This window comes from Scyliorhinus canicula, chromosome 3, assembly GCF_902713615.1.
Source record: "Scyliorhinus canicula chromosome 3, sScyCan1.1, whole genome shotgun sequence".
In the NCBI taxonomy this organism is placed as follows: Eukaryota; Metazoa; Chordata; class Chondrichthyes; order Carcharhiniformes; family Scyliorhinidae; genus Scyliorhinus; species Scyliorhinus canicula.
This window is the reverse complement of record NC_052148.1, coordinates 232853588-232870798: the sequence shown is the minus strand read 5'-3', so window position 1 is coordinate 232870798 and position 17211 is coordinate 232853588. Positions and strand designations below refer to the sequence as shown.

The window sequence follows — 17211 nt, the reverse complement described above, 5'->3', positions numbered from 1 at the left end:
CATACGCATTCAAACTGTAGAATAAATTGTAGAAATGGATTTAAATGAGTTGACACATGCGTTTCCTTTGATAAAATGTTTTTTAAAAAATATGCATTTGATCTCCCTGCCCACCTTGATTTCTCATTAATATCCTTTGCTGTCAAATTGAGCAGGTATAAAACACGGAAGCCAAAAATTCAGCAACTGTATCTAAGTCAGTCTCACGTGATGCTTTGATATCACATATCAGTGCAACATGTTGGAAAGCTGCAACACTCCAGACATGGATTGAATCCAACTGCTGAGTGGATGTGCTGCACTTTACTGTGCCTGAAATAACTTGTTTCTCTCAGTGACAGTGTATTCTTAGCAGGAGACAGATGTGCCTCGCTGTGTAGATTGATGACAGGAATGTTTTCCAGGGTTCTGAACTGAATGCTATGGGACTTAGATAATGAGTTTGTGGGAGGGGTCCATTTTTATTGGTCTTTCTGCCTTCCACCCCCTGTTGTAATGTAGCTTAGTTCGACCCAATATGGCTGTCCTCCTCCAGTGAAGAAAGATTATGTGAAACTTGACAAGGTGACTTCTAGGTGATGGAGTTTAATGGAAAGCCAATTATCTTCTGCGAATATGTGAGTGTTTTTTTTTAAAACAAGCTGGCTCGCAATTCAGCTATACGTACTTGCTAGCTCATATGGAACACAAATGTCACAACAATTTCAATTACTGCACAGCTGAAATAGAGGGAAGCAGACTTGGAGTATTGGTTCACATGGTAACAGTAAATGAACTGATAGGTAGGCAGATTGTGATTGTGAAGCGACATCTGAGCGAGGAATAGCTTCCACAATAACTTGCTTGTCTTTTTGATGAAAACAGGATGATGATTTCACGTTAGGAGATGGCTACGATGATGGCAATCAGCTCAGCCTAGGAGATGACGGGATTTTTCTGTTTACGTTTTTCAGTAAGTTCACCTTTAATTGGTTCTCCCAGAAATTGACTGTCAAAGCTATTTTCAAATTGATGTAACGTGAAAGGGAGTGATACCTTTGTTGCTTTTCAAAGGTGTTGGAATCACAGGTCTCCAGACATAAATCCTTCTAAATATATAGGATATTTTCTAATGTTCCCGATCTATGATGCAGCACAGAAAATTCTTGATTTAATTTCACTGCCAGATTTAGATAATTTAAACATGAGACAGTTCCATTGTATTCTATGTGAGGCATTTTACTCAAAGCTTTGCATTCAGTAAACAGCATGCAGTTCTGCATGAACCACTGGCAGCTATAAAGTTACCCCTGCTTTCAACTTCCCTTATTGTTAATTCTGAGTTCCTGCTCAAGTCTCCATTCAAATGCACATCCATGCTTCATGTCGTCTGCTATTCATAGGAAGCGGTAGATGCGAAGATTTGTCAAAAGTGACAGAGTAAAACTGAACATAGTGAAAAGCATCAAGTCGGCATTTTATTGAACGAGCGTCACTTTGAGAATCGCTTTTCAAATAAGGTCCCTTGCGCAACATCCTTTGTCATGAGCTTTATTTCTGTGGAGCCTTTCAATAAATAATGTCATTTCCAACTAATGTGACAGATTTACCACAATTGATGACTGAATTAACATTCTCAGTTGATACACTAAGATTTTTTTTAATTTTTTTAATTTTTTTTAGAGTATCCAATTATTTTTTCCAATTAAGGGGCAGTTTTAGAGTGGCCAATCTACCTATCCTGCACATCTTTGGGTTGTAGGCGTGAAACCCACGCAGACACGGGGAGAATGTGCAAACTCCACACGGACAGTGACCCAGGGCCGGGATTCGAACCCAGGTCCTCAGTGCCGTAGGCAGCAATGCTAACCACTGTGCCACCGTGCTGCCTATACACTAAGATAATAGAATATGCCATTCACCCCTGTTCATGTTAGAACAACTCCCACTTGTTGATATATTCAATAACTCCTTGAAGTATTAACTCTGGTAATATCATTGGTAATTGCAGTTTAAACACAAAAATGTGTTTTAAGTCAAGAGAGAGGGAAAGCAATTGACAAGTTGGTCCAGGCCTTTCACAGAAGCTGAATTGTGGAAAAAAGTGTCTCTGAAGAAGAGGCAGATATTAAGAAAAGATTATGTGAAACTTGACACGGTGACTTCTAGGTGATGGAGTTTAATGGAAAGCCAATTATCTTCTGTGAATATGTGAGTGTTTTTTTTTAAACAAGCTGGCTCGCAATTCAGCTATACGTACTTGCTTGCTCAAATGGAACACAAATGTCACAACAATTTAAGTTACTGCACAGCTGAAATAGAGGGAAGCAGATTTGGAGTATTGGTTCTCACGGTAGCAGTAAATTAACTGATAGGTAGGCAGATTAAACATTTGGTCAGAAAGTTAGGTTTAAAGCAGCCGATTAAAATAGAAAAAGAGGTGGAGAGATTCCGAGAAGGAATCCCTGAGCTAAAAGCCGTGACTGATGAAGGCCCGGTCACTAAAGGTAGCAAGGGGTCAGAGTCAAAGGAATGTAGAGTTTTTGCGGGGTTGTAGGGCTGGAAGAGTTTAAAGGGACACGAAAGGGCAATGCCATGCATGGATTTGAACAAGACAATAAGAAATTTTAAATCAAAGCATTGACAGACCAGCGGCCTATGTTGTTTAGCCAGGCTCAGCATTGATGAGTGAGCGGGCCTGGTGTCAATTAAGATGTGGGCAGCCGAGTGTTGGATTTGCCCAATTTTATAAAGGGCATAAAATGGAACACCTGCCAGAAGAGAATTAGAATAATCGATTCTCGAGGTAATCAAACAAGGTGAGGATTTCAGCAGGAAATAGAATGGTAGAGGTGGCCGATTCAATGAAGTGATAGGAAGCTGTCCTTGTGATGGAGAGGATATGGAGCTAGGATATGGAGCCAGGAGCTTAGCCCAATGTCAAAGGGGAAACTGAGGTTTGCAAATAATCTGGTTCACCATGAGACAGTGGACAGAAATGGGGTAGTATTGTGGCTAAGGAACTGACACAGCATGGTGTTCTAAACTTCCCTCAGGTTAAAAATATTGTTCAATTCTATTGAATAGAAATTACCTTTATATGATAATAAATTTCAGGTATCCCATTACTGACTCTGTAGCAACTATCCCATTTATGATAGTGGACAATTCTGACCAGTGGGTTTTTGGGATGAACATATTCTTCCTGAATTGATATCCTATGTTCAACATTTTATACATTGTTGCAGAAAGGGCATTGCTAAATAGGATTAGGATAGTAGTCTGATGCCAGAGATCCAGGGTTCAACTGAGCACAGAATAAGGCTAGTCATAGTGTTTATTATGACAACAATATTCAATGAATACTTCATGGGATTAGTAACTTTGAGTAAAAATAAGATAGGTATGAGCTTTGTGTGGATGTCCGAGCAAGATGGGCGTATTTGCTGCAGAGATTGGGAAAGCTCACAAGGAGGGCCTAGACATGTTTCCTGGCAACATAAATCAGGAAGTGATTGTCCCTTCCCCTGACAATGGCAGGCCATGTTTCCCGCCTTTGAACACTGGAAGCTTAATTTTAATACATTTGCAACTCATTGCTAAGTGTCACAATCACCCGCTCTGCCCCCAATGACATATTTAAATTCCACGTGAGCATGACTTCAGAACAGCATGATTTACAATTGCTTCTAAAAGGCATGCACCTGGCGACCTGAACTTCAAGGGGAATTAAGAGGCGAGTGCACACAATTTAGCGCAATGCGCAGAAAGGATCCCAATGCAAGGAAGTGGCTCTGCGGATTCAGGGGTCACAGGCAAGTCTCCCCGGCAGCATTGTTGTGGCTGCTTGTGGTGCCAGGGCAAGGGCAATACTGCTAGAGAGAAGGGAACATTGGGGTGCCAGAGATATATTTTTAAAAATAAATTTAGAGTACCCAATTATTTTTGTTTTCCAATTAAGGGGCAACTTATCGAGGCCAATCCAACTAACCTGCACATCTTTGGATTGGGGGAGGATGAAACCCAAGGAGATATTGGGAGAATGCGCAAACTCCACACAGACAGTGACCCAGGGCTGGGATTCGAACCGGGGTCTTCAGCGCACAGTCCCAGTGCTAATCACTGTGCCCAGCGCCGGCCCTAGGGTTGCTGGCGCCCCGGGCAAGCTGAACTTCGGCGTCCGAGTGGGTGGGGGCGGGGCCGGGGGGGGGGGGGGGTGGTGGGGCCGAGGGGGGCGGGGCAGGGCGTACGCGCGGGGGGGGCGGACCCGCGGGGGGGGCGGTGGGCGGGACCGAGGGGGGGGCGGACCGAGTCGTGGTGGGACCGGGGGGGGGGGGGGGGGGCGGACCGAGGGGGGGGGGGGGGGCGGACCGACGGGGGCGAACCGAGGGGGGGCCGCCCTGGGGGAGGGCGGCCATCGCGCATGGGCTGGACTCGAGTCTCCGGCGCCCCCTAGCACATGGCGCCCCGGGCGACTGCCCGAGTTGCCGGTGCCTTGAGCCGGCCCTGACTGTGCCACATGCTGCCTTAGGGTACCGAGATAAGGGACTGAAGAGAAGTTCGGGGCGAGAGCAACAGTGCCAGAGGATAGGGAACGTCGGAACAAGGGCAACATTGCAAGGGGAAGCGCTGGAGTCATGGCAGCACAAACACATGGCGAGGGGTGAGCGGGAGAGGGAGTGTGGTGAAGAAACCGTCCAGGCAAAAGGGAAAATATGTCACAGCTGAACACTCTTTTGCAGCTGAGATCATTTATCTTGAACTCAATTGACATACTTCAAGCCAGGCTAGTCAAGAAATTTGTTCACTCAAGTACGAATTCCTGAGAGTGCCAATGATTGCTGCTTTACATTTAACCCCTCACACACAGGCTTCCAAATCCACTGAGTGCGATACGGTTGCAAAATCTTTGGCCAACAGGGCCATTCGAGAATTTGTCATAGAACACTGACTGAGGGGTGTGCTCCTAATCCCTTGCTTTAGTTCACGGCTGCGATTCTCCGAACTCCCGGCCAAGTGTTGACGCTGGTGTCAAAACCGGCGCGAGCGACGCCGGCGTCAACGGGTCTCCGGGCCCAGTCATTCACCCCTTCCCCGGGGGCTAGAATGGCGCCGGACTGCTGTGCGCTGCCCTGGCACTGAAAGCTGGCCCAACACGGCCGGCGTGAGTCTGCGCATGCGTGCCATGGCCGTCTCTGTGCAGCACGCCGGGCAATATGGCTGAGCCCTACAAGGGCCCAGCGGAGGAACAGAGGAATTAGCGTGCCCGCTGATCGGTTGCCCACTCATCACGGGCTCGGCCACCGTGGAGGCCCCCCCCCCCCCCAGAGTTGGCTCCCCCCGTCCTCCCAGCAGGACGCCCCCTGCAGCCAGAACGGTGAGGTCCCGCCGGGTAAGACCATGCGCAAACGATGCTGGCGGGACTTGGCGGGGACACATTGTTGTGGCTGCTTGTGGTGCCAGGGCAAGGGCAATACTGTTAGAGAGAAGGGAACATTGGAGTGCCAGAGATATATATTTAAAAATAAATTTAAAGTACCCAATTATTTTTTTTTCCCAATTAAGGGGCAATTTATCGAGGCCAATCCAACTTATCTGCACATCTTTGGGTTGGGGGGGATGAAATCCAAGCAGACATGGGGAGAATGTACAAACACCACACAGACGGTGACCCAGAGCTGGGATTCAAACCGGGGTCTTCAGGGCTGCAGTCCCAGTGCTAATTACTGTACCACATGCTGCCCTGGGTTGCCAGAGATAAGGGACTGAAGAGAAGTTCGGGGTGAGGGCAACAGTGCCAGAGGATAGGGAACCTCAGAACAAGGGCAACATTGCAAGTGGCCCCCGGCCGGCGCCGCATCGACCGCGCTGGCGCGATTGCCGCTGATTCTCCGGTGGCCCGGCGTCGGAGCGGCGTGGTGGGATTCGCGCTCCCCCCGGTGACTCTCCGATCCGGCGCAGGCTTGGAGAATCCCGGGCCACTTTGAAAAGTGACCCTCATGGTCTAAGCAAAGCACAAGGACTTGGAATGCAGGTTAGGACAATGCTTGTACCTTAGATGGCAGTTCTGGATACAATCGAGTGGCCGAAGATGCCGCCACTTGGCCATGTGATGTGGGAGGGTTTTACAATCATGCGTACTAATCACTGGGCATCCATGTGGTGCTCAGGACTCTCTGGCATTCATAAAGGGGCCTTGAAAGGCAGCTGCAGCCGACGACTTTAAAAAGAGAGGTCCTTAACAGGCATATGCTGACCCTCTTTAATACTCAAGTAAGGAAACATCAGGAACATGGACCCTGGTGATCTCGGTGTTTGCTTCAATGCTTAAAGACAGAAGAAAAAGAAGAATGCAATGGTGGCACTAGGCTTGCCAAAGGAAGGAGCAGAATCCTCACGGTCAAGAGGTGGCAGAATCTCCTCCGCACACAGAGGATGAGCCCACGCGAGCCGTCATTCGCAAGTGCATCAATAGACCCACGGTCTAATAAAGGCACATGTGCTACCTGCAGATAAGCGAAAACTGTGTCGCCGACAACTACGCATGTCAAGGAAACTGGTCACGCAAATATGCCACCTTCTGCAGGATTTGACACCATGGAGACACAGAAGGTATCCACCGCCAATGGCAGTGAAAGTGAGTGCTGTGCTCAATGTCTATGGCAGTGGCTCCTTCCATGGCTCCACTGGGGATCTGTGTGGATCTCACAAGCTTCCACCCACAAATGTATCCAGGAGGTCACGGATGCTATTTTTGACAATGCACACAGCTTTGTCAGCTTTGACAGAGATCTGGTAAGCCAGTCAGAGAGTTATGATTTGCAGTGATATCTGGATTGCCAAAGGTGCAGGATGCCATTGACTGCACTCACCTGGCTCTCAAATCTCCCCAGCAGCAAGCAGTCCAGTATATGACCCACAAAAAGTCTTCCACTCTCTCAATGTCCAGCTAATCTGCGACCATAACAAGTGGATCGTGCAGGTTTTTCTGAGATACCCCATAATCATCCACAACTCCTGCATCCTCAGCAGGTCTCAGATCTCTGACATCTTCGATGACTGGAGAGGATGTAGAGGAGATTCACCAGGATATTGCCTGGGATGGAAAATTTCAGCTATGAGGAGTGACCGGATAGTTTCGGTTTGTTTTCCTGGGTAGAGTAGAGTAGACTAGAGTAGAGGAGGCTGGGAGGGGGGGTCTGATGGAGGTATCCAAATTATGAGAGGCATAGATTGAGTAGATCGTAAGAACATTTCCCCCATGGCAGAGATGTCTAAGACCAGAGGGCATAGATTTAAGGTGAGGAGTAAGTGGTTTAAAAGGGACCTGAGGAAACATTTCTTCACCCAGTGTTTTGTTATGCTCTTGACGTAGCATAAGCTGCTTCCTTGATGCGCACTCTGACAAAGGAAGGTTCAGACGTGGAGATAGCTTCAACCACGTTTATTAAACTATTAACAACTCTCCTACTTGGATTCGACTCTACTGTTAATCCTTCTATAGCTACTCAGACTGACAAACCAGTCTGCTACAATCCACTTGGTGGGTGTGATGTTCAATCAACCCTTTGTTTGTACACACCGAGTGTCTCCACTGGAAACAGCAAGATCATGTGTGCTGTGACCTTTTTATATGGGTTGGTGTAATGCCCTCCTGTGGTGGTGTCACCTCTGTGTGTATCGTGAATGCCCATTGGTCGTGTCCTATCTTACTGACCTATTGGTTGAATGTCTGTATGTCATGTCTCTGGTGCTCCCTCTAGTGTCTATCTAGTCTACGTGTATTTTCATTAACCTCTTGTGTACAGTGATGCATATCACCACATCTCCCTTTTTTTGTGTTATATATTTTCTGTACACTGTTGAAAATTGAACAAAAACCAGGTAGATAAGTGATGCTATCTGCAAATCATGATAACTGTGATCATTAAACAATAAGTCCAAATCATATGCTTGAGTCCAAAATTCATTAATGATTATGGTCGAGTGTCTTTCTTGTTTGGTTGGTGAGTTAGTGATTTTGATGGTGGCATGTCCTTGTGAACGCCATCAGTGTCCCTGTGCGTAAGGAACCAAGAAGTCATAAAATCACTTTGTTGTCTGATTTGGAGTCGTTTTTTCTTCTGATGCCTGTGGGAGCGACGTTTGATGGCATCTGTCCTGAAAGCCATGTTGCCTGTTGGTAAACGTGAATTGGGAAGAGGCATCGTCCTGCCATGGTATGTCATTGTACTGAGCTGAGCAGTAACAGTGTCCCTCATGGGCAGAGTTGTACCATGTCGTACCAGTCGTAGTTCCATTGGTGTAGTCTTTGTCGTGCTTGCTGTCGACGATGTTGTCTTTGGTAAATGTCGTGTCGTTGTCTTTGAAATGGTTTTCGTAGGTTGTGATGTTGTGTTGGATGGTTCTGTTGTTGTGTTTGCTGCGCTCAAGGACCACACTCTGTGGATAATACCAGTCCTTCACACAGTTACTTTGTCAGCGTGCTTTGTGGCATCTGCTGTTTTCTTGAGCGTGCCGTCACTGAGACCGCGGCGCTCCCCGTCTGGAGTCATGTCCGGCTTACTTGAATCAGCTTTGGCTTGTGGTTTCTCCCCTTCTGGAGTCTGGTCTGTTTCACCTGAGTCGGTTTTGGCTTGTCGATGCTCCCCGTCTGGAGTCATTTTAGGTTCACTTGAGTCAGCTGAGGTTTCTTGATGCTCCACGTCCGGAGTCATTTCAGTCAGGAATGCATTTGCTTGTGGAGAGGCTTGAGTGAATGAGGTTTGAAGTAACGTGGTGTCACCGGAGTCACCAGTAGTCTCACTGTGATTGTCGAGTGCCTCTGTACACACTAGCTGAGGTCTGTCACGTTGCACATTTTGTATGGGAAGTGGGAGGCCGTCGTCACTTGCCTCACATACAGTGGGTAGAGCCTCAGTGTCTTCTTGCTGTTCACTTGGGCTGGGTAGACTGTCAGAGTCTTCTTCTTGTGGCTCAAACAATCTGGGTGGACTTTCGTAGTCGCTTTGTTGTTCACTGGAGCGTGGCAGACTGTGCACTTGAGCATGGTAGACTTGCATCGTCTGCTGCTGGTTGCTCAGAGGAGGTTGCTAGACCCTCATGGTCTTGTGCATGCGAGGACTACGCTTTGGAGTCTTCCATCATGGAGGCTGTCCACGAGCTCGCTGTGGAGGCTTGTGTCACTCGAGTCATTTCTTGTTCATGCAAAGACTGCGCTGTGGATTCTTGCATCGCTTTCTGTGTGGAGGCTGGGACCCTTTGTGGTGCGTGGACCACTCTCTGTGTGGAGTCGGGAACCCTTCGCGGTGCGTGGACCACCCTCTGTGTGGCAGCAGGCCGCTCTCTGTGGGCTTGTACCGCTCTCTGTCTCTTGGCGTCAGGCCGCAGCATAATTTGTCGTTCGTTCCTCTGTTGCCTCGGCCTCATGGTGAGTACTGGCGCCTCTCTTACCATTTTCTGTTGGTTTGTTTGTGTTTTCCTCGCAGTTTTGTTAGAATTTGTCCAGGACTGCCTGGAAGTCGCTCCTGTTTTGCCCTTTGGAGAACTTGAATGTTTTAAAGATTTCTTCTGCTCTGGCACCGGCGATGGTGAGCAGAAGCTCTGTCTTTTCAGCATCAGCCGCATCTTGTAGGTCGGTTGCTACCAGGAAGATCTCAAACCTTTGCCTGAATGCATGCCAGTTTTCACTGAGATTGCCATGGCACCTGAGCCGCTGTGGAACCGGAATCTCGATCATCCTTGCCTGGGTGTTGTTGCTGGTTGTCACTGTTTGCTGAGTTGTAACTATATGGATTTAAACAGTTACTCACTGGTATCATGTCCTGTTATGCTCTTGACATAGCATAAGCTGCTTCCTTGATGTGCACTCTGACAAAGGAAGGTTCAGACGTGGAGATTGCTTCAACCATGTTTATTAAACTATTAACAATTCTCCTACTTGGATTCGACTCTACTGTTAATCCTTCTCTAGCTACTCAGATTGATGAACCAGTCTGCTACAATCCACGTGATGGGTGTGATGTTGAATCAACCCTGTGTCTGTACTCACTGAGTGTCTCCACTGGAAAGAGGAAGATCATGTGTGCTGTGTCCTTTTTATATGGGTTGGTGAAATGCCCTCCTGTGGTGGTGTCACCTCTGTGTGTATCGTGAATGCCCATTGGTCGTGTCCTATCTTACTGACCTATTGGTTGAATGTCTGTATGTCATGTCTCTGGTGCTCCCTCTAGTGTCTATCTAGTCTACGTGTATTTACATTAACCTCTTGTGTATCTACAGTGATGCATATCACCACACCCAGAGAGTGGCAAAAACATTGAACGCGCTGCCTGAGAGGGTGATGGAGGCAGGTACTCTTGCAGCATTTAAGAAGCATCTGGATGAGCATTTCAATCGCCAAGGCTGATTGGCTATGGACCAAGTGCTGGTAAATGGGATTATTAAGGATTGGTATTTGATGTATTGGATGTGTGATGGGTTTGTGAGTGTGTGGGTTGAGAGTGACGAGAAGTAGCATTGCTGCCTACGGCGCTGAGGACCCGGGTTCGAATCCCGGCCCTGGGTCACTGTCCGCGTGGAGTTTGCACATTCTCCCCGTGTTTGCGTGGGTTTCGCCCCCACAACCCAAAGATGTGCAGGTTAGGTGAATTGGCCACGCTAAAATTGCCCCTTAATTGGAAAAAATAATTGGGTACTCTAAATTTATATAAAAAAAAGAGAGTGATGAGAAGAATGACTTACCTTGGAAGAACGGAGGAAATCGTTCACCCACTTTCGGTACTGGATGTCTGTCCTATTTTGGAGGGCATTGCGCTGACCACTGCTGTCACTGCCTCCTATGTGGGATTGTTGTCCTTGCTTGGGGTCTTCGCCCAGAATGGAGGTGGAGGGCACTGTAGAACTCTGGTAGGCACTTAGGGGAGGTGTTGCTAAGTTGAGGGCAGCATGTTTCTTGACTTTGGCTTCCTTTCCCTTGGCCAGTGCCAGCTCTGTGCTGGGGCAGCCTTTACATATGATGCCCGGATACTGAAGCTCTGAGGTCATGGTCAGCTGATTAAGTCAGAGGTCATCTGCTGGCAATCCAACAAAGCACAATAAGGTGGAAAAAGTCGTCATCGGCATTGGCGGATCAAACCCCACTTAACCACCCAAAATTGTACTTCGCCAATTTCAGGACGATTCCACCCATAGTACAGGATCTGTAAAACATAGGCATTGAGGATGAAATGGGGACAGAGGTCAAGCATTCTGAATTCACTCAGTGGGATGCATCAATAACAAAAACTGGAATCATGTTCACCTTGACAAGAGGAAACATGCAGGCTTGAAAACTGGCACTACTGCCTCACAGCGCCATGGACCCGGGTTCGAGTCCGGTGTTGGGTTACTATCTGTGTGGAGTTTGCACGTTCTCCCCGTGGTCTGCGTGGGTTTCCTCCGGGCGCTCCCGTTTCTTCCCACAGTTCAAAGATGTGCTGGTTAGGTGGATTGGCCATGATAGATTTCCCTTTAGTGTCCAGGGATGTGCAGGTTAGGTTATGCGGTTACGAGATAAGCGGTTACGGGATAGGCGGTTACGGGATAGGTGGGTGGACGGAGGAGAGGAATTGTGTAGGGAGTCGGTGGAGACACGATGGGCTGAATGGCCTCCTTCTGCACTGTAGGGATTCTATAATTCTATGAAGACATCCTCTCCAGCGCTAAGAGATAGCAATGTTAGAAATAGCAATGGTTCCTGAGTCAGTCATTAACAATTTTGGAAATAATCCCAAGTCTCTATGCGGCTCTGACCTCCGGCAGCAAGAATGAGCAGGTGGCAAGCTGACTCGACCCACTGTCCACCAGTGTTCTACTGATAGTTAATGCAGTATAGGCTCTACGCAATTATCTCCAGTCATTTTTGTGTATCATCAGTTGAGTCATATAAATGCACTATGAAGGTAATTCGGAACATAATTTAATTGTTACTTAATTTATTTTTATTATTTAGTTGTAATATTTTTTGTTAATATTTTCTGTTATTGATATTTTGTGAAAATCTGAATAAAAATTATTTAAAAAAAAAGAAATTTAGCATGCAGTCGCCTGTAAACATGAGAACTACCTAATTATTATCATCAGTTGGCCTTACCGACGTTGCCCTGACAATTGAGCTCTTCTGGAAGTATGAAGGGTTGCTCCATATGACATCACAGTTGTTGGTGGTGAATAAAATCCAACAGGAGGTAAATTATCGCAATCAGTAAAACTTTCTCAATTTATCCATGCTGGGCTGAAATGAATTGCCTGTGGCTTGTAGCTTTAGCAGATCTACCTGTTCCTGCTGGCTTCACAACTGATATAAATGCTGCATGGGGCAAGATTTTGCTGCAGGTTTCAGTGCGTTGGGGTCACAAGGAAATGCCGTTCTGAACTTGAACTCGCCAACAGTACGACCGACAGGTGGCCACCTATTGTGCCGCCTTCAGGCTCGTCGCCTAATTAAGATGGAGCCCGGGCAGCACGGTGGCACAGTGGTTAGCATTGCTGCCTACGGCGCTGAGGACCTGGGTTCGAATCCCGGCCCTAGGTCACTGTCTGTGAGGAGTTTGCACATTCTCCCCGTGTCTGCGTGGGTTTCGCCCCCACAACCCAAAGATGTGCAGGTTAGGTGGATTGGCCACGTTAAATTGCCCCTTAATTGGAAAAAATAATTGGGTACACTAAATTTATTTTAAAAAAAATTAAGATGGACTCCCAATCCTACTGGCTGAATCAGAGAGCTCCCTGCTCTGGACCCTCGGCAGCCCCACCAAAAGAGGTGAGCACTGCCAAGGCAGGCTGGAGATTGACGGGGCTCCACAGAATGGCGGCGCTCTCGGAGAAGCAAACTATAAATTAGAATTAAGAAGGCAGGCCTCTCCAGACCCACCACAGGGTCTGCCTTCCCTGCCTGTGGCTACCTCCCTGGGAAGCTGCCTCAGGGAGGCTGTTTGACTGACCGAAAATGCTGGTGGGCACCGGGAATTGAATCTGATGGTGTTGTTCAATATTAAAATTGGCTGTCTGCTTCCATCAGGCAGGCAGCTGCTCCTCACTGCTGGGAAACTGCTGCCTTGTGGGAGGATTCCATCTCAGTGTGTGTTGCAGTGAGGTATCATCAGTGCAGGCGAGGAAGGCTAGGTAAACTGTGGGTGTGGCTTCCATTCAGTGTATCACAAACACAGAAACAAAATAGGAGCAGGGATAGGTCATTGGGCCCCTTGGGCCCGATTCTCCGAAATGGAGACAAAGTCCCGACGCCGGAGTGAAAACCGGAGTGTTTCACTCCGCCGTTGGAGCTCGCTCCCAGCCCCCTATTCTCCCGCCCCCGAGGGGCTAGGAGCGGCGTCTTGAATTTTACACGCGCTGGGCCTTGGCGCCGTGTAAATGAAGTCACCCGCGCATGCGCGGTTGCCGTCCTCGGCGGAGGAAAGGAGGTCCTCCTTTAGAGAGGTTGGCCTGCTGATTGGTGGGTCCCGATCGTGAGCCAGACCCCATCGGAGGCACCCATGGTGAAGGAACCACCCCCCCCCCCCCCCCCACAGGCCGCCCCCCAGGGTTCACGCACAGTTCCCGTCGGCAGTGACCAGGTGTGGACGGTGCTGGCGGGAACCTGTCGGAGCGGCCGCTCAGCCCATCCGGGCCAGAGAATGCCTTAGTACCAGAGAATCACTGTTGTGAGTGTCTCGAGCGCTTCTCCAGCTGGTGCGACGCGGAACTCGACGGGGCCGGTCTCGCCGGTTGAGAGAATGGCGGGACGCCGTTGGACCGGCGTTGTGCGATAAAATGGCGTGGCCTGCAAGTCTCCCAACCGGCGCGGCCTCGGAGAATCGCTCCCCTTGAGTCTGCTCCATCATTCAGCATGATCATGGCTGATCCTCGATCTCCAACAACATACCCCAGCGCTCCCTCCATGCCCCTTGACACCTTTTATAGTCTAGAAATCTATCTATTCCCTTCTTAAATATATTCATCAACCTGATCTCCACAGCCTTGTGCGGCAGAGAATCCCACAGGTTCATCACCCTCTCCTCATCAAGTCTCTCCTCATCTCAGTCCTACGGCCTACCTCATATCCTGAGACGGTGACCCCTTGTTCTAGAACCCCCTTAGCCAGAGGAAACAGCATCTTTGTATCCTTCAGTCCAGCTCTGTCAGAATTTTATACATTTCAGTGAGATCCCCTCTTATCCTTCTAAACTCCAGTGAATACGGGCCAAGTCACATTTTTAGCGGGCATAATTAGTTTCCCAAAATTGAAAATGTAAACATTGATCAGTTCAAAAAGTGATATTTAAAATGTCATAAGTTGCGTCAAAAAGTCATAAGTTTTATTTTATGACAAGATTTATAAGCTTTTTAAAATGTTTCATGTTAAGAGATGATTTTAAAAGTGTAATTAATTTGTAATGAATGAGTGATTAGCCTAAATTTGCATTGGCTCCTCACTTGACATTTGAAATAGCGAATTCTCAGGAGTAACATTGGTTGACCTCCTGCAATTGGGGGGCGCTGCTGTTGAATATATAAAACTGAGACAATTTTGTATTTGATGGAGATCAGTAAGATAAATCTTCTGCTCGGTGTGCTTCTGGCCGAAAGTTAGTTCACGATGGGTGTGTCCATACCACCTAGACCACAGCAGTTCATGAAGGGAGCTCACAGCCATATTCCAAAGGGAAATTGTGGATGGATAATAATCACTGATCTTTCCAGGTCTGCCGACAACCCGTGAATAAATGAACAAAAAGTTATTGGTGTATTTTTAAATGGAATCTGGGCCAAGGTTAACGCTGTAGTGTCTGCAAAACCAAATTCTCAAACGCTGAGGCAAAGGTTTTACATGCAATTTTGAGCAAGTTCTGTTTTGTATTATTTGTCTATGAGGACTTGAGTGAATTTCCTTTTCAAAATAAATTTTAATGGGGCTTGGCAGTCCGAAGTGAATGGTCAGGTATATAAATATCCCTTTATCACAAAGTGTTGATCTTTCTTTTTGTGGTGGTATGACTAGGAGGTTTACGGTACCTATCTGCCATTGGTGCAGAGCACCCACTGCCCATTGGCTGAAGTCATGTGCCTCTCTGCTGATTGGTTGAGGCTAGTCATGTGACTGCTCACCCATTGGCCGAGAGGCAAGTAGTCCCGCCTATGAGGCGGGGTATAAGAACCCGTAGGACCCGGCAGTTGGCCTTTCTCTGTAAGTCGACTGCCGGGCACACAACTAGTTGATTAAAGCCTGATATTTGGAACTTCTTCACGACTCGAGTCCAATTGATAGTACATCAATTTAATCAACTAGAATTTTGAAATGGAGCTTCGGATCAAACCAGACTGCCTCCGCATCAGCCCGCATGCTACAAACGCGTCAGCAACTTTTAAACATTGGCTGGCGTGCTTCAACAGTTACCTCTCCACCACAGGCAGTCAACCCACCAAGGAGTAGGGCAGCACGGTGGCCTAGTGGTTAGCACAACCGCCTCACGGCACTGAGGTCCCAGGTTCGATCCCGGCTCTGGGTCACTGTCGTGTGGAGTTTGCACATTCTCCCCGTGTTTGCGTGGGTTTCGCCCCCACAACCCAAAAACGTGCAGAGTAGGTGGATTGGCCACGCTAAATTGCCCCTTAATTGGAAAAAATAATTGGCTAATCTAAATTTATAAAAAAAAAAAAAAAAACCCACCAAGGAGCAGAAACTCCACATCCTCCACTCGTGCGTGGGCACTGCCGTCTGCTCGATGATTGAGGATGAACAAGACTATGACGCGGCCATGGACCTTCTGAAAGGACATTTTCTCAGGCCTGTTCACCAAGTCTACGCACGGCATCTCCTGGCTACAAGGCAACAGTTCCCCGGTGAGTCCCTTGATGAATTTTATCGGGCCCTCGTTGTCTTGGGGAGAAATTGCGCCTGCCCGCAAGTTACTGCGGCAGAACATACGGAACTGTTAATCCGGGATGCCTTCGTTGCAGGCATGCAACACTCTGCAATACGCCAGTGGGTACTAGAAAAAGACACTTTAAGCCTCGCTGAGGCATGGATCCTCGCATACTCTCTGGAGGTTGCCGACCAGAACGCCTGCGCATATGCCCCCGGCCGCGCGGCAGCCCCTTGGGCAACGTGGCACGCAAGCCCCCTGTCCCCCGCCGACTCTGAACCCCCCCCCCAGGCCTGCGCTGCGGGACGCCCCGATAAGCTCACGGGGCCCCGCTGTTACTTCTGTGGCCTGGCCAAGCACCCCCGCCCGCGCTGTCCGGCCCGCTCCGCAGTATGTAAGAGCTGCGGTAAGAAAGGTCATTATTCAGTTGCTTGCCAATCAAAGTCGGTCGCTGCTGTTCCGCGCAGCGACCCCAGGGCCCCACGCGGCACACAGGCCTCTCTGCCCCCGCTCCTGGCCACCACGAGCGACCCACGGACCTCTTTGCTCCTGCGTCTAACCACCACGAGTGACCCATGGGCGCCGCCATTTTGGGTCCCGGACGCCATGTGTGGGTCCCGGGCACCGCCATCTTGGGGCCCCGACCCCAGATGCGGGCTACGGGCGCTGCCATCTTGGGGTCCCGACTCCACGTGTGGGTCCTGGGCGCCGCCATCTTGGGGCCCCAACTCCAAGTGCGGCCGACAGGCGCCGCCATTTTGGACCACTAGCAACTACTCCGCAAGCGAAGACGACCCAGACTTCTTGCCACAATCGCTGCAGTGACTCTCGACCAGTCGTGACCACGCACGCTCTCCACGGCGACGACACAGATCCTTCTCAATGGACACGAAACGAGCTGCCTACTAGACTCCGGGAGCACAGAGAGTTTTGTCCACCCCGATACGGTAAGATGCTGCGCGCTCCCCGTTCACCCGGTCAAGCATAAGATAGCTCTAGCCTCAGGTTCGCACTCCGTTCACATCACCGGGTGCTGCGTAGCGGACCTCACGGTCCAGGGGAGGGTATTCAAAAATTACAAACTCCTCGTCCTCCCCCGCCTCGGCGCACCGGCACTCTTAGGACTGGATTTCCAGTGCAACCTGCAGAGCTTGACCTTTAAATTCGGCGGCCCTATTCCCCCCCCTTACTGTCTGCAGCCTCGCATCCTCAAAGTGGACCCCCTTCCTTGTTTGCGAACCTCACCCCAGATTGCAAACCCGTCGCCACACGGAGCAGGCAATACAGTGCCCAGGATCGGACCTTCATCACGTCCAAGGTCCAGAGGCTA

General features: G+C 48.9%; 1 protein-coding gene across 2 annotated transcripts in view; it reads left to right on the top strand.

Moving 5' to 3' along the window:
• The first annotated feature begins 280 nt into the window (after positions 1 to 280).
• The window catches only part of LOC119963367 (NEDD4 family-interacting protein 1-like), a 157243-nt gene continuing 140312 nt past the window's right edge, over positions 281 to 17211 (top strand). The window contains exons 1-2 of one of the 2 annotated variants that reach the window (XM_038792399.1): positions 281 to 617; positions 865 to 952. In XM_038792399.1, the coding sequence (XP_038648327.1) occupies positions 579 to 617; positions 865 to 952 (127 nt within the window). In that variant the 5' untranslated portion in view covers positions 281 to 578. The remainder of the gene's footprint in view (positions 618 to 864; positions 953 to 17211) is intronic. The other variant, XM_038792398.1, reaches the window with a different exon arrangement.